Here is a 25,126-nt window from a genome sequence, read left to right as displayed (position 1 = left end):
ACACACACACACACAACAATACTCAGCTTGAGAAAGCGTTCTGTGTAACTTTGCATCCTGCATATTAAAGGCTCTTTTCTCTCACTTAATCAATGTTTCTCCTATCCTGAGACTAAAGGGCTCCAGTGAAGTTCTGCCTGGGACTTGAACACAGCACTTTGCTTTAGCGGTTGAGTCCGGGACCAGGCTTCCCACCCCTCACCCCCCACCCCATCTTTTGCTAAGGAGAAACACAAATGCTGCAAATGAAGAAGGCAAAATAATACAGAGACCTGTTGGTGCGCGCTCTGCTTTGAAAACTTAACGAGGGCAGCGGGAGGTTCTGTAGGTGTCTTGACCCAATTACCCCAATTACTGCCAAGGGTGGTGATTAAACCTCGCTTCCCAGAAGCAACAGAAACCACATTCCAAGGGGAGGAAGGAGGACTCATACGGAAAAGAGCAGAATGAGATGCAGAGCTTGGCGGATAACGCTGTATCCGAGGAATGCGCCCTTTTCGTTTATGACGGACGCGCCCCCAACCCCACGTCCATATTACTGCACACACACAACGGGTGGAGCAAAACCAGCTAGGGAAGAGTCTCCTCCTAAACACACAAGATCACATGCTTGTGCACAGATATTATTACCCCAGTAACATCCCTCTTCATTTCAGGGCTTGCTGCAACAGAAATGGGGCAAAAGTCCTGATCCCCGTGAATGGATGGATAGATGATAGAGAGAGAGAGAGAGAGAGAGAGAGAGAGAGAGAGAGAGAGATGATAGAGAGAGAGAGAGATGATAGAGAGAGAGAGAGAGAGAGAGAGAGATGATAGATAGAGAGAGAGAGAGATAGAGAGAGATGATAGATAGATAGATGATAGATAGATAGATAGATAGATAGATAGATAGATAGATAGAAGATAGATAGATAGATAGATAGATAGATAGATAGATAGATAGATAGATTTTACCACTCTTTCAGCTGTGAACATGACAGGGAATTCATAGGACGCTGCAGGCGAAGTTATTACCAATAAAGGTCATCTTCTGGCACAGAACTGGCATAAAACAGCCAAGAGCCTAAAGCCCAAAGCCTTGGGCATCGGATGGTCTTAGGCCTGGATAGGCAAACTAAGGCCCGGGGGCTGGATCCAGCCTAATCGCCTTCTAAATCCATCCCACGGACAGTCCAGGAATCAGCGTGTATTTACATGAGTAGAATGCATCTCTGGGTTATTTGTCTGCCTGGTGTTTTTACATGAGTAGAACGTGTGCTTTTATTTAAAATGTATCTCTGGGATATTTGTAGGGCACAGGAATTCATTTTTATTTTTATTTTCAAAATATAGTCCGGCCCCCCCACAAAGTTTGAGGGACAGTGGAAAAGTTTGCTGACCCCTGGTCTTAGGCGATGTTTTCTCTCTTTCAGCCCATGCACCAATCTGCAATGTGGATCTAGCCCTTTAAGCCTGCCTTGTAGGTGGTTGGGAAGACGCAGCAAGACAACTTTCTGCTACTTAGCCCGTTTGCACAGGAGTCGGAACGCCCAATGGTTCCTTGACACCACAGCAGAGATACTACAGGCTCAAGGTCAGGGCTGCCCAAGCAATGAGCAGTGTGGGAGGGGAGTGTTTTGGAGGTTTTGCGATGCGGCTGTTTTCAGACGCAGTAGCCCAAAGAGAATGAAATTGTTTCAGTGTGCACAATCCATTCCAATTGTATAACGGCAGGGACAGTGAGAAGCAGGCATGTGAGCTTTTCTCGTGCCGACCACCAGGCGCCAATCCAGGTCTCCAGTGGAAGGGAGTTCCACAGGAACGGGCTCCTAAATACCATCTCACCAACGGATACGGCCTGGCAAAAAGAGTAATTAATTTATGCCTGGAAGCTCCTCCTTCTGGGATAGAAGACTTGCCTCCAAATTTCAGGTGTGGGAAGGTGACCTGCAGTTCTTCACGGGCAAAGGAAATGCACTCTGCACGTGTTCCAAGGACCTCTCCCTTATTACTGCTTCACATGTTCCAGGTCCCAGCCCTGTTGTTGCAAATAGGTTCTAGGGATAAGCCCTCACTGGACAGGGGTGTCGTGCCTAATTGCCACTAACAATTGTGGTGTTTGACGGAAGAAAACTCTTCCACCTTAATTCTTCACTTATCCTAGATTTTTGATATCTATTAATGTCTCCAAAGAGCTTGAGGCTTTGCAGCCTTGCTCTCTTTTCCGTGGGCTTCCTGTACGTTATGTTCACAACAACCCTATGAGGTAGGCGTTGCTGGATAATGGTTTTTATCCCAAAGGACATTGCAGAGCTGCTCTGAAGCCGGAGGCGGAAAAGCCAAATAATATCCACACCCGTTCAGCAGCCTCTGAAAGCTACCACGTACTGCATGCTGTGGGGCTGGGCTTCCTGCCCTGACAAGGGGTTGGGCTGGATGACCTTTAGGTGCCCCTCCCCATCTCCAGGGCTCTTTCCATCCATATAATTTATAATTTCCTAAGTTCTTAACGTGGTTTCCCAGACAAGATGGGGGACGCGCCGCTGATTGGTCACAGTGGGGCTCCTGGCACAAAGGGGCTATAGCCCCACTGGGAGACGCTGCCAGGGACCTTCTGGATGCAAAGCACCTGCTCTGCTCTGAGCCACGGCGCATCACAAGAACTCCACCTAAGCAACTGTGCTCGCATTCATTCCCCCCCTTCTCCCTCCCAATCCCTTTTCCTTTTGTGCTGCGCCTCTTACACTGCAAGTCCAAGGGTGAGGACCGTCTCTCCACTGACAAGCGCAGAACCAGCGCCAACATCCCTGTTCCTCCAGGGAACCTGTCAAATTTTTCGTAGAGCCAGTGTGTGGAACATGACCTGTCTAAGTGAAGATGCCTAGGAGTGAGGATGGCGTCTGATGTCTCCACCATCTGGAGGCGCATGGCTGGGGATCCTTGGATCGGCACTGTTTTCACACACTAATACCACATCCTGTAGAATCCTATCCATTATATTTTATCTGCACAATCGGAATGGATTTCAGGAACCAAAATGCTTTTCCTGCGCAGCCTGAGCAGGAGCAGGGAGCAACGTTCAAGTTATTTGCTGTAGCTTGTCTTCACTTACCAATATAAAGGTAAAGGTGAAGGACCCCTGGACGCTAATGTCCAGTCAAAGGCGACTATGGGGTTGCAGCGCCCATCTCACTTTCAGGCTGAGGGAGCCGGCATTTGTCCACAGACAGCTTTCCGGGTCATGTGGCCAGCAGGACTAAACCGCTTCTGGAGCAACGGGACACTGTGACGGAAGCCAGAGCGCACGGAAACACCGTGTACCTTCCCACTGCAGTGATACCTATTTATCTGCTTGCACTGGTGTGCTTTCAAACTGCTAGGTTGGCAGGAGCCAGGATAGAGCAACGGGAGCTCACCCCCTCGCGGGGATTCGAACGGCCGACCTTCTGATCAGCAAGCCCAAGAGGCTCAGTGGTTTAGACCACTGCGCCACCTGCGTCCCTATACTTACCAATATATATGTGGACTGCCCCTGGATCAAGCGACTTTTCTTCTTTAAGTCCTCAAAACTCTTAACCCTAGCTCAAGGCTGCCATCTGAACCTGCCAGATGTTTAACTGAGAATCAATCATGGTTAGTCCGTCATTTGAAAAATAAAGACTTTAGAGCCGTCTTGCCGCAAAATGGCAACTAGACATTCTGTTTGGGTGACTGCAGCCTTGGTTTCGGGACGCGGGTGGTGCTGTGGTCTAAACCACTGAGCCCAGGGCTTGCCGATCAGAAGGTCGGTGGCTTGAATCCCTGTGACAGAGTGAGCTCCCACTGCTCGGTCCCTGCTCCTGCCAACCTAGCAGTTCGAAAGCACGTCAAGTGCAAGTAGATAAGTAGGTACCGCTCTGGTGGGAAGGTAAATGGTGTTTCTGTGCGCTGCTCTGCTTCGCCAGAAGCAGCTTAGTCATGCTTGCTACATGACCCGGAAAAACTGTCTGCGGACAAACGCCAGCTCCAAGAGAGATGAGCGCCACAACCCCAGAGACATCTGCAACTGGACTTAACTGTCAGGGGCCCCTTTACCTTTTTAACCTTGGTTTAATGAGCCATCGGGTGCCTAGCTGACATATCTGAGTTTCTAACACTGCATCCAGGAACTCACAAAAGCGCAGCTGTAGGCCTTAATCTCAGGGCAAGGCAGCAGCTGGGGCTGTCATGTCTGCTAGCAGCAGGAGAAGCAGGTGCAGGGACAGGTGACCTCTCCAACAGTGACAGGTGCTCTCCTGGGAGTGGGGGGTGGGTTGCAGCTGGACAGCTTCAGACAGTTCTGCAGAGACCTCCTTACTGGTCAGGATCAGCCCCCTTCAAAGGGTTTTGCTTTTTCATATTCACAGGCAGAAGGAGGCACTATGGTGTCCATGCACACCCACCCCAAAACGATGCACAAACTGCTTTACGAGCTTCATCTAATTTATCTCGACAACAGGGCTGTGGTTTAATTTGGGGTCACCCAAAAGGCACTTTCTGCAAACCCCTAGCACTCAGTCCACGGTCCCACTCTGAATCCACACCGTGTCTTTACAGTACCAGTAACTGCTCTGACCTTGCCTCCCCCAGGGATCTCCCAGGGGAAAATACCAGGGCAGCTATAGATTAAGCTTGCCATACAGATGCGGGTACTGCTAGAGGCGGAAAGAGGTGGGGGGGTGAGTTCCAGCTGTTACCCTCCAGGCAACCCACACAAGCACCTCCACCCCACCCCACGCCCCAGGAAGATTAACAGGCTCTGGCGCAGCCAAGGAAAGGAGGTCACTACTGATTGTTCTCCGACAGCCGCCTTCGCTAACCTGCTGGTTCCCTCCAGATGGTCTGTGGACTACAAATCCCATCACACACACACACCCAGCCTCCAGTGGCTGCTTTGGCACCCTCAGGATCACGTAGACAACACACAGGCCCTCACCTCCTGACATGCCTTGACCACTCCTTTGCTTAAGGCACAATCCGGAGTTGGGAGAATCCAAGTCACTGAAAGTCTAAAGTCCCTCTCTGGCCTTTGCATTAACCAGCTTCCAAGCTTTATAACATTTACATGAAGGAGCAAGCACTTTTAAATCCCTATACCTCTTTTACTCAGCAGTAAATCCTCCTTAGCTGGACGGTTGCCTGGCTGGCTGGCTGCCTGTCCTGCCCTCCTGAACTTTCCTCCTTGCAACTTCACTTCCAGTGTTGTTTTAACAGCATCACTTCCTGGCTGTTCACAAAAATGCCTATATTGTACTGGTGTGGAGAAGCCTAACTCTTTTTGAAGACTGCACCTCACTTTGCACTTAATTCTGCCTCCCATCCACCACTCAACAGAACCAAAGCAAAGGCTTGAGGGGTTTTTAAGGAACAATATCCCACATTAACAGGGCTCAAAGCAGGCAGTTTGATCAAAATAACTGGGTCTGTGTATTTCTGTGGGTCTGCTCTGAGCATGAGAACATTGGATATTGCCTCAGGACACAGGAACTCCCTAAAAGCACCAGTCAAAAAGAAAAGTGTAGCCTCAGTCCTTCAAAGCATCACAGGCCTCTTCCCAAACCCTGAATTGTTCAATCCAGTTGAAACCTCGTTTGCTTACAAAACGTTTGCTTATTATTATATTATTATATTACACAACCGTGCACAAATTTCTTCTGTGGGTCAAATACAAACATTCTCTCTCTTTTTTTCAGTCTCAGAATTTAAGTCCTAAGCACATTTTGAGTCCAGCTTTTCACTTGTCTTCAACGTTTGGCAGTCCTTAACTGACAATATCTTCAAAAACTGGCATGCAATGGTGTCTGTGATATTTGACTGCTTCCAACAGATGACAGGCAACTGCTTCAGTACCTTGGCTGCCAGCAGTTAGGAGGTCTGACAAGCAAAAGATGCTAACTAGTCTAACAGCACGATCCCAGACAAGTCTTCCTCATGAGTAAGCCCCGCTGAACTCACTCCTAGGAAAGTACGCACGGGAGTCGGGGAAACCCGACTCAGACCCGGCAGGAAAGCCTTACAACAGAGCACCGCTAAACCCTCCAGCCCAAAACCCCATCGCAAACTTCAGAAGTGAATCCCAGGTTTGGAATTTGGTGAGAGCGCTTCTTCTTCCAAACCCTGAAAAAGTTTGGTTTGGAGAATCTGATACTTTTTAGCTCTGGACTGAAAAGTGCTTCTGGGGGGTCCCGGCACAGCACCGCACACGCCGCCAGAATGGGCGAGACCCGTCCGGCCCCCGGCACGACTCGAGGGCCGCCTGCAGCACGGAAGCAACGGCTGGGGGGGGGATGTCTCCAACTCCTCGGCTTGCCCCCCATAAAATATTTGCGGGGTCCAAGTTGATGGGCACCGCCATTCAAAGGGCGGGCGTGCGCCATGCCTGGCGATCGCTTCCTCGGGGCGAGGCTTCCCTGCGCCCCCTCTTCCCCCAAAAACCAAATATTTTGCTCAAGTTGGCACCTCTGCTCCGAGCTCCCCCTTCCTCCCGCGCCCCCCATCCCTTCGCCCCGCCACTCACAGCACGCACAGGGCGTAGGCTCCGGCCACGCTCTCGCTGTCGCGCACCAAGAAGCTGCCGTCGCGCCCCGCGCGGGCCAGGAGCTCTTCGGCCGCCGCGCGGCTCAGGTCCTTGTGGTACCACGACGGCGGGGCCGCGGGAGGAGGCGGCGGCGGCGGCTGCTGCAGCGCGGCGGCCCCTGCGCCCGCCATGCCCGGAGCGGAGCGGCGGAAGCGAGGCGGGCGCTTAGCAGAGCCCGGCGAGGAGGAGGAGGCGCCCCCGACGGGCGGGCCGCGAGGGGCGCATGGCGGCTGCGGGAGACTCTTGGCCCGGGGCGCCCACGGGGGATCGTGGAGGGGCGGCGGAGAGGCAGCAAGCCGTGCTGGCTCTCTCGCTCGCTCGCTTCCTTCCTTCCTTCTTCTTCCCGAGCTTGTGGCGCGTCTCGTCCGGCGAGGCGCAGTGGCGAGGGGAGCCGCTTGGCGCGCTGCTCGGCGGCCCCTTCGAGGCGGGGAAAAGGCGCCTCCGCCTCCTTCTCCGCCTCCTCCTCCTCCTCCTCCGGGCAGCGGAGAAGTAAGAAGGGCTCCGAGCAAGCAGGGACCGGGTCCCCGTCGAGCCCCGCCGGGGCGCACCGAGACGGCAAGGGCGCGCGCTCCGCAGGCGCCCTTTGGTTCCAGTTGGTTCCCACTTCCCACCGGGGCGCAGAGAAGTTGGGAAGGAAGCGGCAGCCCCGACGAGCCCTGGGCCCCGCCGGTTCCCCTCGCCCTCCTTCTTCCCCGGGGGGACGGCGGGCGCTTCCTGGCGAGGGACGCGGGAGGAGCCTCGGGTCCGGGAGAGACGTGGCAGGCAGCCCCGGCCCGACGGGGCTCCGGGGGGGACTCCGAAAGGGACGCGGCGCCTCCGAGGAAAGCCCTTCAGACGCAGCGCGCAGTCGAACGGGGGAAACTCCCTCCCGGAGGAGAGGGGGGGCGGGTGGAGTGGAATGGTGCGCGGGGGGGGAGGGCAGCCCCGTCCCGCAGGATCGATCCCATGGCGGAGTGCACGTACGCTCTTTGAATGGCAATGCCCAGCAGAATATTTGATCGGGAGGGCCAAAGGGACCCTATTGCGCAGGAGGCAGCAAATGTATTTTGAGGTTTTATATTCCGATTTTATTCTGTGAACCATCCTCAGACCTGCAGGTATAGGCAGGTATATAAATTCTAAATAATAATATTCATAAGAAGTCACCAGCTTGGATGGCTTGAAAAGCAGGTTGGACATACATAAATAAATTCTTTCTTTTCCTTGGCAGGTCTTTTCCTACAATCCCTAACAAAAATGCTTCTGCTTTTTTTTACAAATGGTAATTTAAACATTTTCTTCAACTCATTATATATCATCTCCAAAAAAAAAAAATTATCTAGATTCCCACCACATATGATAAAAAAATCCCTTATTTTTCTTTACACTTTGTTATGTTGAAATTGTTAATAATTTTTTTTCCAAAAAAAGAAGAAAACAAACACTTAGAATTAAAGCATTCAGAGCCAGGGTAGACATTTACTGCAACCTCCAATGAGTCAGGTTCCATTGTGGAGGACATCCCTTAATAGCCTAAATTCTGCTTAAGAACTTTTGCTTATATTGAACATTTGTATCCCAAATTGTATTCTAACTCACTGCACACTTCCTCAGACATTCTGCAATATGAACTATTGTAATACCACTCAAAATGCTGCTGTAGACATTATTCTAATGAACTTTGTATATATTGTTCTACTTATGTGTTTTCTAAAACTCAGTAAAAACAATTTACTATTAAATGTGTTTAATAGTGCAAGAAAAAAGAAAAGAAAATTAGGTTGGACAAATTCATCGAATCGTAGAGTTGGAAGGGACCCCGTGGGCCATCTAGTCCAGCCCCCAGCAATGCAGAAATATCAGCTAAAGCATCCATGGCAGATGGCTATCCAGCCTCTGCTTTATAACCTCCAAGGAAGGAGAGTCCACCACCTCCAAGGGAGTCCACTGCAATGCTGAACGGCTCTTCCTGTCCGAAAGTTTTCCTGATCTTGAGTCAGAATCTCCTTTCATGGAGGAGAAGAGGGCTATGGATGGCTACTTCGTCAAGATAATAATAATAACAATAACAATAATAATAATAATAATAATAATAATAATAATAATAATAATAATTTATTTATACCCCGCCCATCTGGCTGGGCCTCCCCAGCTACTCTGGGCGGCTTCCATAAAAACCAAAAATGCAGTAAAATATCACACGTTAAAAACTTCCCTGAACAGGGCTGCCTTAAGATGTCTTCTGAATGTCAGGTAGTCGTTTATCCCTTTGACATCTGCTGGAAGGGCGTTCCACAGGGCGGGCGCCACTACCGAGAAGGCCCTCTGCCTGGTTCCCTGTAGCTTTGCTTCTCTCAATGAGGGAACCGCCAGAAGGCCCTCGGCGCTGGACCTCAGCGTCCGGGCAGAATGATGGGGGTGGAGACGCTCTTTCAGGTATACTGGACCGAGGCCGTTTAGGGCTTTAAAGGTCAGCACCAACACTTTGAATTGTGCTCGGAAACGTACTGGGAGCCGTACTGGGCTTGGCAGTCAGAGCAGCCATACTTCTGAATCCCAGCTGCTGGGAAATGCAGGAGGGGAGAGGGCTCTTGGGCTCAGGTCTGGCTGCCCCTGTGAGAACAGGATGCTGGCTAGATGGGCCATTGGCCTCATCCTGCAGACTCTTCTTATGCTCTTGAAGAGAAGGAAGTTCTAGTGTTAAGAGAAAGAAGGGAAACCTTTTCTCCATCTCGTGCATCATTTTATAAACCTAGTGTGGTGTAGTGGTTAAGAGCAGTAGACTCGTAATCTGGTGAACTGGGTTCGCTTCCCCGCTCCTCCACATGCAGCTGCTGGGCGACCTTGGGCCAGTCACACTTCTCTGGAGTCTCTCAGCCCCACTCACCTCACAGAGTGTTTGTTGTGGGGGAGGAAGGGAAAGGAGAATGTTAGTCGCTTTGAGACTCCTTCGGGTAGTGATAAAGCAGGGTATCAAATCCAGACTCCTCCTCTTCTTCTTCTTCTTCTGCCGCCTCTTCCTTGCTTTTCATCTAAACTAAAAGGTCGCAAACGCTGCCACCTTTCCCCATAGGGGAGTCGCTCTATCCCCTCAACCCTGTCGTTTGCCTTTTTCCAGTCATTGCCTCAAGCAGTTGTTAGCTCACACTTCCCCTCACATTTCCTCATCACCTTGCCTATCACAGAAAATCAGATTCGGGGATGGTGGGTGGGCAGGCGGAGGCAGGTTTGTTGCACAAGAATGGAAAATCAGCATCAATTCCGCAGACTGAATTTGCCGGTATGCGATCACGTTCCACCTCCAAATTGTAACAGTCTGGAAGTCCGTTATACTTCGCAGAAAGGTACAGAGGCTCAGATAGTTAGATTACAAAACAATTGTTGGCCTAAAATAATTCAGCTCTTATGGTTTTAAGAGAGGATGAGATACATTCACAGAGAATAAGGCTGTCAATGGCTGTGTTCTGCTGCCGCCCAGTCAGAGGCATTGATGCTTCAAAAAATCATTTGCTGAGAACTGGAGATTTGTTTGGTGGGGCGTGTTGTTCTGCTCATGCCGTGCTTGTGACTTCCAATAATAATAATAAATAATAATAATAATAAATATTATTTTACCCTGCCCATCTGACTGGGTTGCCCCACTCTGGGCAACTTCCAACAAATACAAGAGCATAAGAGAACATCAAACACCAAAAATTTCCCTGTGCAGGGCTGCCTGCAGTTGCCTTCTAAAAGTTGGATATTTGTTTATCTCATTGACATCTGATGGGAGGGCATTCCACAGGGTGGGTGCCACTACCAAGAAGGCCATGAAGGGTGTCTGGTTGGCCACTGCAGAAAAAAACAGCTTTCAAAGGTAACCCCTTATAGAACACATAATAATAATAATAATAATAATAATAATAATAATAATAATAATAATTTATTTATACCCCGCCCATCTGGCTGGGCTTCCCCAGCCACTCTGGGCGGCTTCCAAAAGAATATTAAAATACTATAATACATCAAACATTAAAAGCTTCCCGAAACAGGGCTGCCTTCAGATGTCTTCTAAAAGCCTGGTAGTTGTTGTTCTCTTTGACATCTGGTGGGAGGGAGTTCCACAGGGAAGGCGCCACTACCGAGAAGGCCCTCTGCCTGGTTCCCTGTAAGTTGGCTTCTCGCAGTGAGGGAACTGCCAGAAGGCCCTCGGCACTGGACCTCAGTGTCCAGGCAAAATGATGGGGGTGGAGACGCTCCTTCAGATATACTGGACCGAGGCCGTTTAGGGCTTTAAAGGTCAGCACCAACACTTTGAATTGTGCTTGGAAATGACCCCAAACCAACCTATAGGCCAAAAATGCATTGAGGACCCTTTCATAATTGTTTGCCATGCATTGACATGGGGCTGCTTTGGGACCCACTGTAGGTCAGGCTGCAGATGGGAGTGTAGACAGAGGGACATTTCTGGCCCTCCAGATATTGCTGGACTATAACTCCCAACTACAGGCTGTGCTTGCCAGGACAGATGGGAGTCCTAACAACATCTGGAGGGCTGCATTTAGCTCAGCGGCCAGACTCCTGCTTTGCACACAGAATCTCCCAGGTTCAGTTCCTGGCAGCATCTGCAGGTACATTTCTGCGGTGTGCCGTCCTGGGATCTTCAAACAAAGGGCAGTATACAAAATTAATTAATAATAATAATAAGTGTTGTGTCCTGGTTGTTCTCAGACCATAGTTTACTGTGAGCATAAGAGTGCTGAACTGATCCCTGTATTGTATAAATATAAGTCTGTAGGGAGGTAAAAAGAAACTATACAAGAAATATGTAACTTTGCGGTATACACTAATGGAAAGATAAAGTACAGTGAGAGTAATTGGAAGTCATTTTTAATTTTCTTCTCTATAAGTTTTATAATTGTTTTCAGTATTAGGGGTATATAGGATTATAGTTACCGTATATTAATCTTGTTGTATCTTATAATGTGGTGGTTTGATTCTTCCGTTATTTAGTGTATTTTTGGTTTCTGTGGAAGCTGCCCCGAGTGGCTGGGGAAACCCAGCCAGATGGGCAGGGCACAAATAATAAATTATTATGATTATTTGTTTGTTTGTTTGATTGATTTATAAAAAACAAACATACAATCAAATATTTATTAAATTTTTTTGAAATATAACAGTAAAAATGAAAAAGAAAAAAGAAAAATACAAAATAAAAACAGTTAAAACCATACATTTTTTCTTTTACTTATTTTCTTTTAACTTATTTCCCAGACCTCCTCATACCTCCCTTTTTTGTATTCCACTTCAATTTATTAGTTCAGCAAATCCTTACCATTAGATTTTAACCCATTTATATCCCTTTTTTCATATTCTCTTAAATCATTACAGCTGGAAACCCCTTAGTTGCTATCCAACATCATTCTATCATTCATTAATTTTACAGTATTTCTGCAGGTAGTCTTTAAATTTCTTCCAATCTTCTTCCACCGACTCTTCTCCCTGGTCTCGGATTCTGCCAGTCATTTCTGCCAATTCCATATAGTCGATTGTATGTTTGTTTACTTGTTTGTCCATCTGTTTTTTTCATAAATGTATTTATTTTAAATTAATAAAGATCTATTCCAAAAAGAAGAAGAGTCTGCTGGATCAGGCCAATGGCCCATCTAGTCCAGCTTCTTGTTCTCACAGGGGCTGACCAGTTGCACCAGTAGGGAAACCAGCAAGCAGAATCTGAGAGCAAAAGCAACTGGTTTTCAGAAGCATTGGTGCCTCCGACTGAAGCAGAGCAGCTCCATCCTGGCTAGCAACCAACAATAGCATTCCCTCCATGAATCTGCCCAATCCCTTTTTTAAAGCCATCTACACCCTTGTGCAAATTAATTGAAACAAACAGTAGTTTATTGTACAAAACACACATAAAAGGTAAAGGTACCCCTGACCGTTAGGTCCAGTTGGTGGTTAACTTTTCCTTAGGACATCCCTATTTTCATCAGAGAAATGTTGGCAGGTGTAAAGGTAAAGGACCCCCGACCGTTAAGTCCAGTCGCAAACGACTCTGGGGTTGTGGCGCTCATCTCGCTTTACTGGCCAAGGGAGCCGGCGTTTGACCGCAGGCAGTTTTTCCGGGTCATGTGGCCAGCAGGACTAAACTGCTTCTGGAGCAACGGGACACCGTGACAGAAGCCAGAGCACACAGAAACACTGTGTACCTTCCCGCTGGAGTGGTACCTATTTATCTACTTGCACTGGTGTGCTTTCAAACTGCTATGTTGGCATGAGCTGGGACAGAGCAAAGGGAGCTCACACCATTGCAGAGATTCAAATCGCTGACCTTTTTTGATCAGCAAGTCCAAGGTCACTGGTTTAGACCACAGCACCACCCGCATCCCTCAAAACTCACATAATGTACAAAACTCACATATACGTACATTTGTAACGGATATGACCTCCACTACTTTTTATTTTTTATATAATTTTTGTTGGTTTTTCCTCTGCCCCACTCCTTAAGCAGCCAGTCCAGAGCAGGGGGCCTCCCCTCCAGGTCACTGCCAGCACATGAAGGCACTGGTGCTGTGTGGGTGTGCGACTCCGCCAGCACGCATGCGGAACACCCCGCTCCTCCAGCTCCAAAAGTATGCGCGCAGCCCACAAGAATGTACACCCGCCCACAGTTAAATTAATACTCTCCTGTTTTGTTTTGCAGTCAGGCCTGGAGAGAGAGAGAGAGTGCACGCTGATCTAGCACCCTCTGTTGGCCTTCCAGGGAGAATCCGAGATAAAAGCAAAAGATCCAGAACAGAAGGGCTGTAGCCAATCCTCTCTTTTTACAGGGGTAACTTGGAGAAGTGCTTGGAATGCAGAAGGGTAAACAAACAAACAAAACCCTGTGTTGCAAAATGTGACTAGGCAATATCGAAAGCAACACCATGACCAGAAACAATTACAGTATAGAAAACTATGGAATAATGTAGATCATCAAAACTATCAAACTGAAGTTACAGATAGGTAGCCGTGTTGGTCTGCCATAGTCAAAATAAAAAAATTCCTTCCAGTAGCACCTTCAAGACCAACTAAGTTAGTTCTTGGTATGAGCTTTCGTGTGCATGCACACTTCTTCAGATACATTGAAACACCTCCCCACCTTCTCACTATATAGAAGGATCTGGCAACTTCTGTTTCAGTGTATCTGAAGAAGTGTGCATGCACACAAAAGCTCATACCAAGAACTAACTTAGTTGGTCTTTAAGGTGCTACTGGAAGGAATTCTTTTATTTTATCAAACTGAAGTCTCTGAAAGTCCTTGAATAAGTCATGGTGCCAGACCTTACCTGGCAGAAATCAAGGTGGTAACGCTTTGTATAATCGGCAAATGTCCAATTCTGGTGTCCAACTCTGAGCTCTGCTCAACAGTGTTTCCAGATAGCAACTAAGAAATACTGTTTATTCACCTATTTACACCTTCTGTCTGCATGGAGGGAGTCCAGATCTTACAGCGTGGTCCTTCCAAGAGGGGCTTGTCCCCCCACAGCAGTGAAGCCCTAGACTGCAAGGCATCTCTGCCCAAAGGTGGCTCCCAGCCCTTCTTACTAGAACCCCTTGCTACCAGTCTCCCATTTTCCTGTCACATCAAACCCCCAGTTCCCCTGGCATCCTTCCAAACCCCCAGTCTCTGTTCACGCCTCAAGGCCAGTGGCTCTCAATGACCCTCTTGCTCCTAAATGGCCTACCTTGGCCAGGTCCTTTTGTGTAGGCTAACACAGGAATTCCTCTGCAGCTTGTATTTCTCCCTTCACATCCCAAATCATCAAAATCCTACCATTTATTAATTTATAGGGTTTAGGGGGTCCCCCAAATTTTTTTATAACAGGGCCTTGTCAGTGGTGGCTGCTCCCAGACAACTTTGGAAGTCACTCCCTGGAAAAGCTAAATTGGCTCCTTCCTTGTCCTTTCACGGGCAGGTGAAGACTTTTATTCCAACAGGCTTTGGGAGACTGACTTTAAAGAAAAGGGCATTTAAACAGCAATGTGCTGTTTTTACCATCTATTGCTATATTGGTTTAAATTACTGGAGTTTTATTATTCTTTAATTATTATCTTCTGTAAGTTTGTAGCTTTCTGCATTTTACCTGTGTTTTAATTTGAGTAAGCAGCCTTGCGTCTCAGCCCAGGAAAAAGGCAGGATAATATTAATAAGCAGTAATAAAATTCTCCACCACCCACTCCCCTTCAGTGGGAAGCAAGTATTTAGGGCTAGGCATTGATAATCAGGCATGAAAGCAAAGGGCACAACAGCAAACCGAATTGAAGAACCAGGCTTTTATTCCTTCTTCCAGTTGTGTGTTCCCAGGAGTTGCAAACACCCCTATTACTAGAGGCCACCTCCCTTTCCATGTCCCCGTAAGCAAACCAAGTTTGCCGAGGCGATAGAAATGAACAGAAGCTGAAACAATGTTCGGAGGAAGTCCTGGAAGATAAACTCTTCTTACAGGCAAGCTGGAGTGTTATTTCCTGGGAGCACTCTCACCCCAATAAAGGAAGTGGGAAATCCCAGCGCAATCTTGCAGGGTCAAAACTCTTCAGGATCAGAGACGTCCCTTGCAAAGTTCACAGCAGGGTTGCTGGGAGAGCAGGGAAAAGCAAGACCAGGAGCGTCCAGGGGGAGAGACCCGCCCCAGCATTGGCATAGTACTTTGCCACCTCCACATTGGGGTTGCCCTGCGTTGAGTTAAACCACATCTGGATACAGCGCTTGCTGCCCCTCGTGAAGGTGGTATATTTGTAGGAGTTGCTCCAGATCTTCTCACACAGGTCTTGTGGACTAGGAAAGACCAATTCCCACAGCTGACACTTCGACGCCCGGGGGCACTTGTTATACCCTGGAATTGAAGAGAAGAGATGCCAGTCTGAGCAAGGCTTGTCGTTCCAAGATGCTCAGCTGGCTTGGTACCCATCCCAGAGAAAGGAGGAGAGTCACCAGACGTAAAGTTGGCATCGTAACAAAACTTAATCTGTCCCTGGCAGCCAGGACGGCAACCTTAAGAAAAAGCCCTGTCCCCAAATTAGCTAAAACGTATAAGACAAATAATAAATGTTGGAAATGTAAAGAAAAAGAAGGAACATTTTATCATATATGGTGGGAATGTAAGAAAGTAAAGAACTTCTGGGAAATGATATAGAATGAGATGAAAAAGATGTTGAAATATACATTCTTAAAAAAAACCAGAAGCATTTTTACTTGGTATTATAGGCCAGGACATTAATAGGCAAGATGTCAAACTGTTTTTATATGCAATAACAGCAGCAAGAGTATTGTTAGTCCAGAAATGGAAGCAAGAAGAAATTCCAACGAAAGAATGGCAGACGAAATTAATGGACAAAATGACAGGAAGGATTCGAAACCTGCGGGACCAGAGATTTACAGAAGATTGGAAGAAGTATATGAACTATTTGAAGAGCGATTGTAACCAACAAATTACGCTAGTAGGGCTACAAGAAGCTTTGTAAGGAGAAATATACAAAGTGTTACAAAGTAGATAAAGATAGAGATGTTGGTTATGAGTTTTAAATGTAATAGGGGAAAGTGAGAACTGCATACTAAGAGATTATATCGGAAATTTTTCAGACAGGACTGATGGAAGTCAAAAAATTGAATAAGATGTAAAAGTATGTTTAATTACTGTTGAAAATGGCATGTTACAAAACATATATATATATATATATATATATGCAGGTTTTGGTGTCCTCGGGTGTCTTCCCGTGTAAAAGTTGGGGTGTCTAGGCGACGTTTCGACGAGGTCTCACTCGTCATCTTCAGGCTGGTGCTTTCGGCTTCTTGTTACTGGAACAGAGCGGGATCTCAGTGTTTGAGTTCCTATAAATACTGTAGAGGGGTGTGGTGTATTGCCTCAAAAGTTCTGGGCAGAGGGGAAGTTCCCAGGCTAGTGTTCTTTTCTTCTTTTGTTCCTTAATTACTTGAGGGATATCTTGAGTGATTTCTTGAGTGATATTCTGAGTACCACTTAGGTGGGTCATTAGGTGTGGATTAGTTGCTAAAGCCTTCGTGTCTTGACCTCTTGAATTTGTGAAGAGTTTTTCTGGGAAGATGGCTGTACTGCACTTAGTTGTGCTTTGGCTTGGCTTCGTGTATAGGGGCGAGCTGTGGTTTTGTGCCCTGTGCCAGCCAGATCTGTGTAGGGATTGCAGGGGGGTGCAGCATCCGGAGGTGCCACTATGGTTTGGTTACTGGATGGTGTCTGTAATTTATCTGTGGAGAGGGTCTGGGTTTGGGTCTGGTGTGGTTGATTGGTGGTGGCGTTCTGTGTGCCTCTGGATCTGGTGTCGGTTTTTGTGGGGAGGGCTAATTTCCAGATGTCTGGCAGGCGGGACGTGTCGTCACGCTTGTTCATGTTGTGAGGGTGTTTCTCTATCTCGATGGCTTCCATGATTATTCTCTTGTGGTGATGTTCCATGTTAAAGAGCAATTTGGAATCTGCAAAATTAATTTCGTGTCCTGTTTCTTTCATGTGTTGGAAAAGAGAGGAAGATTTTTCTTCTTTTTTGACGGCATTCTTGTGTTCTGCGATACGTGCATTTATTCGTCTGTTTGTTTGTCCAATGTACGTGGCTGGGCAGACTTTGCAGGGTATTTCATAGACCCCTTGGTTTTCCAACTGGATTTTATCTTTGGGGTTTCTGAGGATATTGGCTATTTTTTGGTTGGTGCAAAAGGCTGTTTTGATATTGTGTTTATGGAGGATTTTGCTAATTTTATCTGTAGTGCCCTTGATATAAGGAAGGAGGGCCATGCCATTGTTTTCTTCCGTGTCTTGGTTTTTGGGGGGTGTTTCTTTTTGGATTAGCTTCTTAACCCTGTTTTGCTGGTATCCATGGATACCAGCAAAACAGGGTTAAGAAGCTAATCCAAAAAGAAACACCCCCCAAAAACCAAGACACGGAAGAAAACAATGGCATGGCCCTCCTTCCTTATATCAAGGGCACTACAGATAAAATTAGCAAAATCCTCCATAAACACAATATCAAAACAGCCTTTTGCACCAACCAAAAAATAGCCAATATCCTCAGAAACCCCAAAGATAAAATCCAGTTGGAAAACCAAGGGGTCTATGAAATACCCTGCAAAGTCTGCCCAGCCACGTACATTGGACAAACAAACAGACGAATAAATGCACGTATCGCAGAACACAAGAATGCCGTCAAAAAAGAAGAAAAATCTTCCTCTCTTTTCCAACACATGAAAGAAACAGGACACGAAATTAATTTTGCAGATTCCAAATTGCTCTTTAACATGGAACATCACCACAAGAGAATAATCATGGAAGCCATCGAGATAGAGAAACACCCTCACAACATGAACAAGCGTGACGACACGTCCCGCCTGCCAGACATCTGGAAATTAGCCCTCCCCACAAAAACCGACACCAGATCCAGAGGCACACAGAACGCCACCACCAATCAACCACACCAGACCCAAACCCAGACCCTCTCCACAGATAAATTACAGACACCATCCAGTAACCAAACCATAGTGGCACCTCCGGATGCTGCACCCCCCTGCAATCCCTACACAGATCTGGCTGGCACAGGGCACAAAACCACAGCTCGCCCCTATACACGAAGCCAAGCCAAAGCACAACTAAGTGCAGTACAGCCATCTTCCCAGAAAAACTCTTCACAAATTCAAGAGGTCAAGACACGAAGGCTTTAGCAACTAATCCACACCTAATGACCCACCTAAGTGGTACTCAGAATATCACTCAAGAAATCACTCAAGATATCCCTCAAGTAATTAAGGAACAAAAGAAGAAAAGAACACTAGCCTGGGAACTTCCCCTCTGCCCAGAACTTTTGAGGCAATACACCACACCCCTCTACAGTATTTATAGGAACTCAAACACTGAGATCCCGCTCTGTTCCAGTAACAAGAAGCCGAAAGCACCAGCCTGAAGATGACGAGTGAGACCTCGTCGAAACGTCGCCTAGACACCCCAACTTTTACACGGGAAGACACCCGAGGACACCAAAACCTGCATTCCTGTACCCGTGAAAATCTACGAAAACAAATATATATATATATATATATATATATATATATATAAAATAAACCTGTCCCCTGAATTGACACTTCTCTTTCATTCGTTGCCTGTCTGGATACCACCCACAATTTTGATTTTGGCCAAATGATTTGGACAATTCATTTTTTAAAAAGAGTTTGCATTAGTGCACAGCCAGACTGTTACGATATGGATGCAATGTGGCAGCGAGCTGCAGGTGGCTGGAAAGCAAAACATGATGGGAATGTTGGGACTGTTCCGTGGGAACAAAGGGACAGTCTATTCACAGTGCTGAGCACCGGATTTAGCTCAGAGTGTAATATGAGCTGTACAGGAAGTACAGGAGGTGGAGTTTGTCTCTCTGCTGTTGGAGTTTGAAGAGAGCAGACGTGTTTCTCTGTAATGCTGCAAAGACAGAAATAAAGGCATGTAAATACATTTCTGTCTATCTCTTTCCCCTGCCTGGGGGCAGGGAAGAGTGGTGTGTTCTTCTCACGCTTGAGGAGGATCGCCGATCGTGACCTAGCCTGGATCCTGCTCGGGAATGCAGACAGGGAGGTCAACAAGGAGATCAAGCCGGGTGCCTGGAGAGTGGCCAGTTTTTCCTGAGAGGCAAGATTTCCTGACACAGAAAAATGCACACTCACCTGGACTGTCAGGTCTGTAAGAACATTAACAAGGGCTTGGTGGATCAGGCCAAGGGGGGGCCCATCTAGGCCAGCATCCTGCTCTCACAGTGGCCAGCAGGATGCCCCAAAGCGAAACCCACAAGCAGGATCCAAGCGCGAGAACAACGCTGCCCTCCTGGGGTTCCCAGCAACCAGGAATCAGAAGCATTGCAGCCTCTGGGGAGGCAGAGTACAGCCATCCTGACTAGGAACCATCACTAGCCCTCTCCTCCTCCATGAATTTGTCTGTTTCTCTTTTAAAGCTGGAGGCCACCCCTGCCTCCTGTGGCAGAGAGTTCCACAGTTTAACCATGCACAGTGTAAAGAAGTCCTTTTGTGAAGGGGCCCTAGCAATAAGATAAAATGTAAGATGGGATGGATAATAGATAAACTAAATTAGGACATGAATTTGCTGAACTAATTTTTAAAAAAGGGATACAAAAAAGGGAGACGTAAGGAAGTCAGGAAAATAAGTTAACTAAAGATGAGAAGCCAAGAAAGAGGGAGTTTTGTTTTCTTTTATATGTGTATGTGTTTTTTTCTTCTTTGTTGTTTCTTTTTTGTGTTTAATTTGTGTATTTTGTAATTTTGTATTTTTCTGTTTTTGTATTTTTTTTTAACCTTTCTATTGATAAAACCTAATAAAATATTAATTAAAAAAAGAAGTCCTTTTGTGTACTGAATCTTCCAACATTCATCTTCATTGTATGCATAAGCCACCCAACGCCCCCACTCATCTCTCAGATTTGGCCCTGCGATTGGGTGGAGGAGATAAGGAACTGGCCCCTCTGACCTGGTCTAGTTCCACACCCTTCATTAAAATAAACTAGGGGCATAGTATTACGTGTGAACCAGCTCTGTTTTGGCCAGAAGTCCCACCTCTGCAATCTAAACGGCCTCGGTCCACTATATCTGAAGGAGCATCTCCACCTCCACCGTTCAGCCCAGACACTGAGGTCCAGCTCTGAGGGCCTTCTGGCGGTTCCCTCACTGCGAGAAGCCACGTTACAGGGAACCAGGCAGAGGGCCTTCTCGGTGGTGGCGCCCGCCCTGTGGAACACCCTCCCACCAGATGTCAAAGAGAACAACCACCACCAGACTTTTAGAAGACATCTGAAGGCAGCCCTGTTTAGGGAAACTTTTAATGTTTGATGCATTACTGTATTTTAATATTTTGTTGGAAGCTACCCAGAGTTGCTGGGGAAGCCCAGCCAGATGGGTGGGGCATAAATAAAAAAAATATTATTATTATTACTATTATTATTATTATTCTCTCTGCAGTGCCAACTGACCTTGGGACCAGTCCCAGCCCACGTGCCAGTTCTCCTTGCACGTCGTGTCATTCCGACAGTCGTTCCACCACTGCTCACAATCTTCTTTGCACAGCGGGACATCCAGGATTCTTTCTTTGCGCCAGGTCTGATCCACCTGCACGGGGAGGAATAAGTTAGATTTATGCAGGGGGTGGGGGAAGGTTAGGGAGAAGTGGAAAGGCACCCCATACCCAAAGATTCGGTCCAGTTCTCTTTTAGGGGAGCGTGGGGGGTAGATGTACACAGGTGAAATGCTGCTGATAATAAAATAAATGAATAATAATAATAATAATAATAATAATAATAATAATAATAATAATAAATTTTATTTATACCCTGCCCTCCCCAGCCAGAGCCAGGCTCAGGGCGGCTAATACCAGCCTCATTTTAAAAGTAGTCCATAGATTAAAACCATAAGGGGAGGGAAACAGAAGGGTCAGACTGAGTCCAAACCAAAGGCCAGGCAGAACAGCTCTGTCTGGCAGGCTCTGCAGAAAGATGTCAAGTCCCGCGGGGCCCTAGTCTCTTGTGACAGAGCGTTCCACCAAGTCGGGGCCAGTACTGAAAAGGCCCTGGCCCTAATGGAGACCAATCTAACCTCATTGTGACTTGGGACCTCCAGAATGTTGTCATTTGTGGACCTTAAGGTCCTCCGCGGGGCATACCAGAGAGGCGGTCTTGTAGGTACATGGGTCCTAGGCCGCATAGGGCTTTAAAGGTCAAAACCTCAAGCCCACCTTGTTAATCCAGGGGCCCAGGTTGGGCGAGCACTCGTAGAGGCAGGTGTCCTGGATGAAGTGCCGTTTACAGGCAGGCGACATGATCCCGCAGTGGTCCCAGTTAAAGTTGTACAGGTAGGACTGGTCGTCATGTGCGGCGTGACTGGTGCTATTTGTGCAGCAAGCATTTTCTTTCCATGGGGAGCACTATGGGAGGAGAGGGAAAGAGGGATGGGGGAGGACAGGCCAACTCATCTAGCACCTCACCCTCCCTCCCAAGTCACAAGAGGACTAGGATGTTCCACACTGCCTTCACTCACTCAAACCCCAAGCCCTGCTTCCTAGCCAGTGGCAAATTTATTCTCATTTCACTTGTCATTAAATTGTACACCTATAGAACCCCAGCTCTTAAGGCTTGGTTTCCAGACCCTAAGGAGTAAACCCTACACAAATCCAGAATGCGGTCCCTAAGGCGGTTGGATGGCACCTTGTCTGCCTCCTTTCAGCAACTCCTGCAGTGTGGTGTAGTGGTTCAGAGCGGTAGATTCATAATCTGGTGAACCGGGTTCGCTTCCCCGCTCCTCCACATGCAGCTGCTGGGTGACCTTGGGCCAGTCACACTTCTCTGAAGTCTCTCAGCCCCACTCACCTCACAGTGTGTTTGTTGTGGGGGAGGAAGGGAAAGGAGAATGTGAGGCGCTTTGAGACTCCTTCGGGTAGTGATAAAGCGGGATATCAAATCCAAACTCCTCTTCTTCCTGCAGCCAACTGGTGTCAAACGTCTTGCTCTGCTTTCCTTTGGACCACATCAATGAGATTTGTCTAGGCAGTCCAGGGACTCCATACACACTACCCAGGCTTGTGGCCCGGGAATCCTCTTGGTTATTCTCCTCTGACCCCTTCCAGAAGGATGTCAACATCCTTCTTAAACCGGGGTCCCCAAAACTGGACACTGGTGGGGCCTGACCAAGATGGAATAGACTGGGACTATGACTCCCCTTGACCTGGACACTAGACCTCTGTTGATGCAGCCTAGAATAGCCTTTGCAAAAATTAAAAATAGTAAGCTGGCTTTCCTTCAGAGCTATGGCCTTGCCCAACCTCTGTTGGCTAAGACTGATGGGAGTTGTAGTCCAACATCGTCAGCAGAGCTCCAGGTTTGGCAAAGGCTGCCTGTTATGTACTGAGTTGAATAGGATCCAAAATGCAGCAGCCTGATTGGCCCTAGAACAATAGGATCCAGAATACAGCAGTCTGATTGGTCCACAGGAGCCACCCAATCCAGCTCCAGGTGGAAGTGAATCTGCAACCTGATTGGCCTACAGGAGAATCCTGGAATTAGCCAATCACGTGGGGCCCATCGTGTAAATAATGCCTATAAAGCAGACATTCTGGGGGAACTCCCATTCCTCCTCACCACTATGAGCTGAATAAAGAGCATGAAATCCACTCTCGACTCAGAGTATATTTCACTGCTGTTGCCCTCCACTCACTCTCTCCGGCACAGCTCAGATCAGGGAATAGAGCTGAGTTTCAGAATCCCGTTTGGGGAGAGAGTCCTACCTGCCCATGAAGCTCATCCTCTTTGCCAGGCTCCGTCTTGTGATGTTTGCCATCCATGCACGTGTTCAGCACCGAGACATCAGCAGCCCCGGCAGCCAAGAGAGCCAGCAGCCCCAGCAACTTCCCGCACGCTGCCATCTCCCTGCAGATGGTGGCGGGAGAGAGAGAGAGAGGAACAGATGCAAAGAACCAAACAGCTGCAATATCACAAGGACTCACCTGGCTTGTCAAGGCTGCAGAGGGCAGCTTTGTCGGCTGCTCTCAGTGCCGTGAACTGAGCATGTCTGGAGCTGTGATCAACACTGCCTGCAACCAGGAGAGGAAATTGCAGCAGATGATTCTGCCCCCACCTCAGTCATCTTTCCTTAACTCCCTCCCCCCCCCAACTGTGTCTACTCACCCAGGTAAGATCAGCAGAGAACTTCCCTTACCCACACTTTTGGAAACCAGTTTCCCCATTCAACTTCTCAGGTTTTTAAAAAAACACACTAAACTTTTATTTTTGCTGGAAAACAAAGCCTTGCAAAAGAGAACAAGTGCCCTTTATATGCCCACTTGACTGCTTTGATCTGTGGAACTGGTGCCAAGTGATATCTGTTCTGTATTGTTAAGAACTTGATCTCTCAGTATGGCAAAACCTGCCCTCTGGAACTCCCTGCTTATTGACATCGGCCAGGCACCTTTGCTGTATTCTTTGTGCCTCCTGAAAACATTTTTGTATAGACAAGGCTGCCCAGATATTTTAAAAGGGGATGCAAGATTGAATCTATTATTTTAACTTTTAAAAAATCTTAAATTGCTAATTCTTCCTACTGACATTTTTTTGTGAATGGATTTGAGTGTGTTTTACATTCAGGTGGTGAATAAATTTTATGAAATAAGTAATACAGTGCTACCTCGGGTTACATACGCTTCAGGTTACATACGCTTCAGGTTACAGACTCCGCTAACCCATAAATAGTACCTCGGGTTAAGAACTTTGCTTCAGGATGAGAACAGAAAACGTGCTCCAGCAGCACAGTAGCAGCAGGAGACCCCATTAGCTAAAGTGGGGCTTCAGGTTAAGAACAGTTTCAGGTTAAGAACTGACCTCCAGAACGAACTAAGTACTTAACCCGAGGTACCACTGTAGAACAAACAGCAACCCAGAGGAAGAGCCCACAACCCAAATCCACAGGAGCCAGGAAAACCGTAGCCATCGAGCTGATTTCATTTCTATCCTCTTTTTAAAATAGCTGCCTTCACTTTCTAATACATAAAAAGCAGTAACAACAATAAGGAAGAAAGACGCGAAAACAAGAAAGGAAAGATACGAGAGGAGATGAGCAGTGTTCCACAAACAGCATTGTAATTCCAGAAAACTGTCCTTCACAAGCATATTAGGCAAGAGTTTCTAAAGGAGCACCAGTCCATTCCTCCATCACTTACCTGTGCAAACAGCCAAGGAAGACCCACTTTCAAACACAAGAAACCCTCCCAACAGACCTTTTATACCTGAGCATTCTCACCTGCAGCTGCTTTCTCTCTCTCTCAGGTGGGCTGGCAGCACAGCTGATGAAAGCCAAGAGCTCCTTAAGCCTTAAAGAAGCCGACTTCCCAATATGCCTGGAAATAGGAACTGGTTCCAAAGATCAGCCGAGAAATCGTCAGTCAATGATTGTACAAAGGAGCACTGAGCTCCCACTTGCCAAGCGTGCCCCACCAAGGAGACAGAGAATATCACCTCGGAAGTGCTCCAAAACGTAGAATCAAAGAGTTCAAAGACACCCCAAAGGAAAGCTTTGCCTATTTGCCTATTTATTTCCATTCATGACTTCCATTCATAAAATAAAAAGGTAAAGGTACCCCTGCCCGTATGGGCCAGTCTTGCCAGACTCTAGGGTTGTGCGCTCATCTCACTCTAGAGGCCGGGAGCCAGCGCTGTCCGCAGACTTCCATTCATAAAATACTTTGAAGCAATTCCTCATAAAAAGCATCAGCAATAGAAACAGTTGCACAATTTCATACTGTAGCAATTGTGGGATTGGGGGTGGGGGAGAGAAACAGTCTAAAACACTGTAATAAAATACCGTATTTTTCCATCTATAAGACACCCCCATGTATATATTTTGGGACTCCAAGTTGAGAAAATGGGGGGGGGGAGGATTGCCCAGACATATTGAGCTTTTTATGGGGGGGGTGTTGAAAATCGCTAACCCGCAGGACCGCCACAGCCAATTGCACACACATCGACAAAGCCGCCAATCGTCTGCACGCT

General features: G+C 47.4%; 2 protein-coding genes across 3 annotated transcripts in view; both read right to left on the bottom strand.

The window, feature by feature from the left end:
* Positions 1 to 7,251, bottom strand: part of INPPL1 (inositol polyphosphate phosphatase like 1) — an 80,628-nt gene extending 73,377 nt beyond the window's left edge. The window contains exon 1 of the mRNA XM_083499260.1: positions 6,515 to 7,251. Within this exon, the coding sequence (XP_083355386.1) occupies positions 6,515 to 6,705 (191 nt within the window). The 5' untranslated portion in view covers positions 6,706 to 7,251. The remainder of the gene's footprint in view (positions 1 to 6,514) is intronic.
* Positions 7,252 to 14,834: 7,583 nt separating this feature from the next.
* On the bottom strand, positions 14,835 to 24,469 carry LOC310705835 (folate receptor gamma-like). 2 transcript variants are annotated; one of them, XM_083500672.1, is made up of 5 exons: positions 24,378 to 24,469; positions 22,870 to 23,011; positions 21,325 to 21,513; positions 20,567 to 20,702; positions 14,835 to 15,411 (listed from the first exon to the last, which is right to left on the bottom strand). In XM_083500672.1, the coding sequence occupies exons 2-5, from the start codon at positions 23,005 to 23,007 to the stop codon at positions 15,140 to 15,142; spliced, it is 735 nt and encodes a 244-aa protein (XP_083356798.1). In that variant the 5' UTR covers positions 23,008 to 23,011; positions 24,378 to 24,469; the 3' UTR covers positions 14,835 to 15,139. The 2 variants fall into 2 exon arrangements, with proteins under 2 accessions (XP_083356798.1, XP_083356797.1); XM_083500671.1 differs by having other exon boundaries at positions 24,364 to 24,445.
* Positions 24,470 to 25,126: the final 657 nt, after the last annotated feature.

This window comes from Podarcis liolepis (genome assembly GCF_965112155.1).
Source record: "Podarcis liolepis genome assembly, chromosome: 4".
Classification (NCBI taxonomy): domain Eukaryota; kingdom Metazoa; phylum Chordata; class Lepidosauria; order Squamata; family Lacertidae; genus Podarcis; species Podarcis liolepis.
This window is presented reverse-complemented; position numbering and strand designations above follow the sequence as displayed.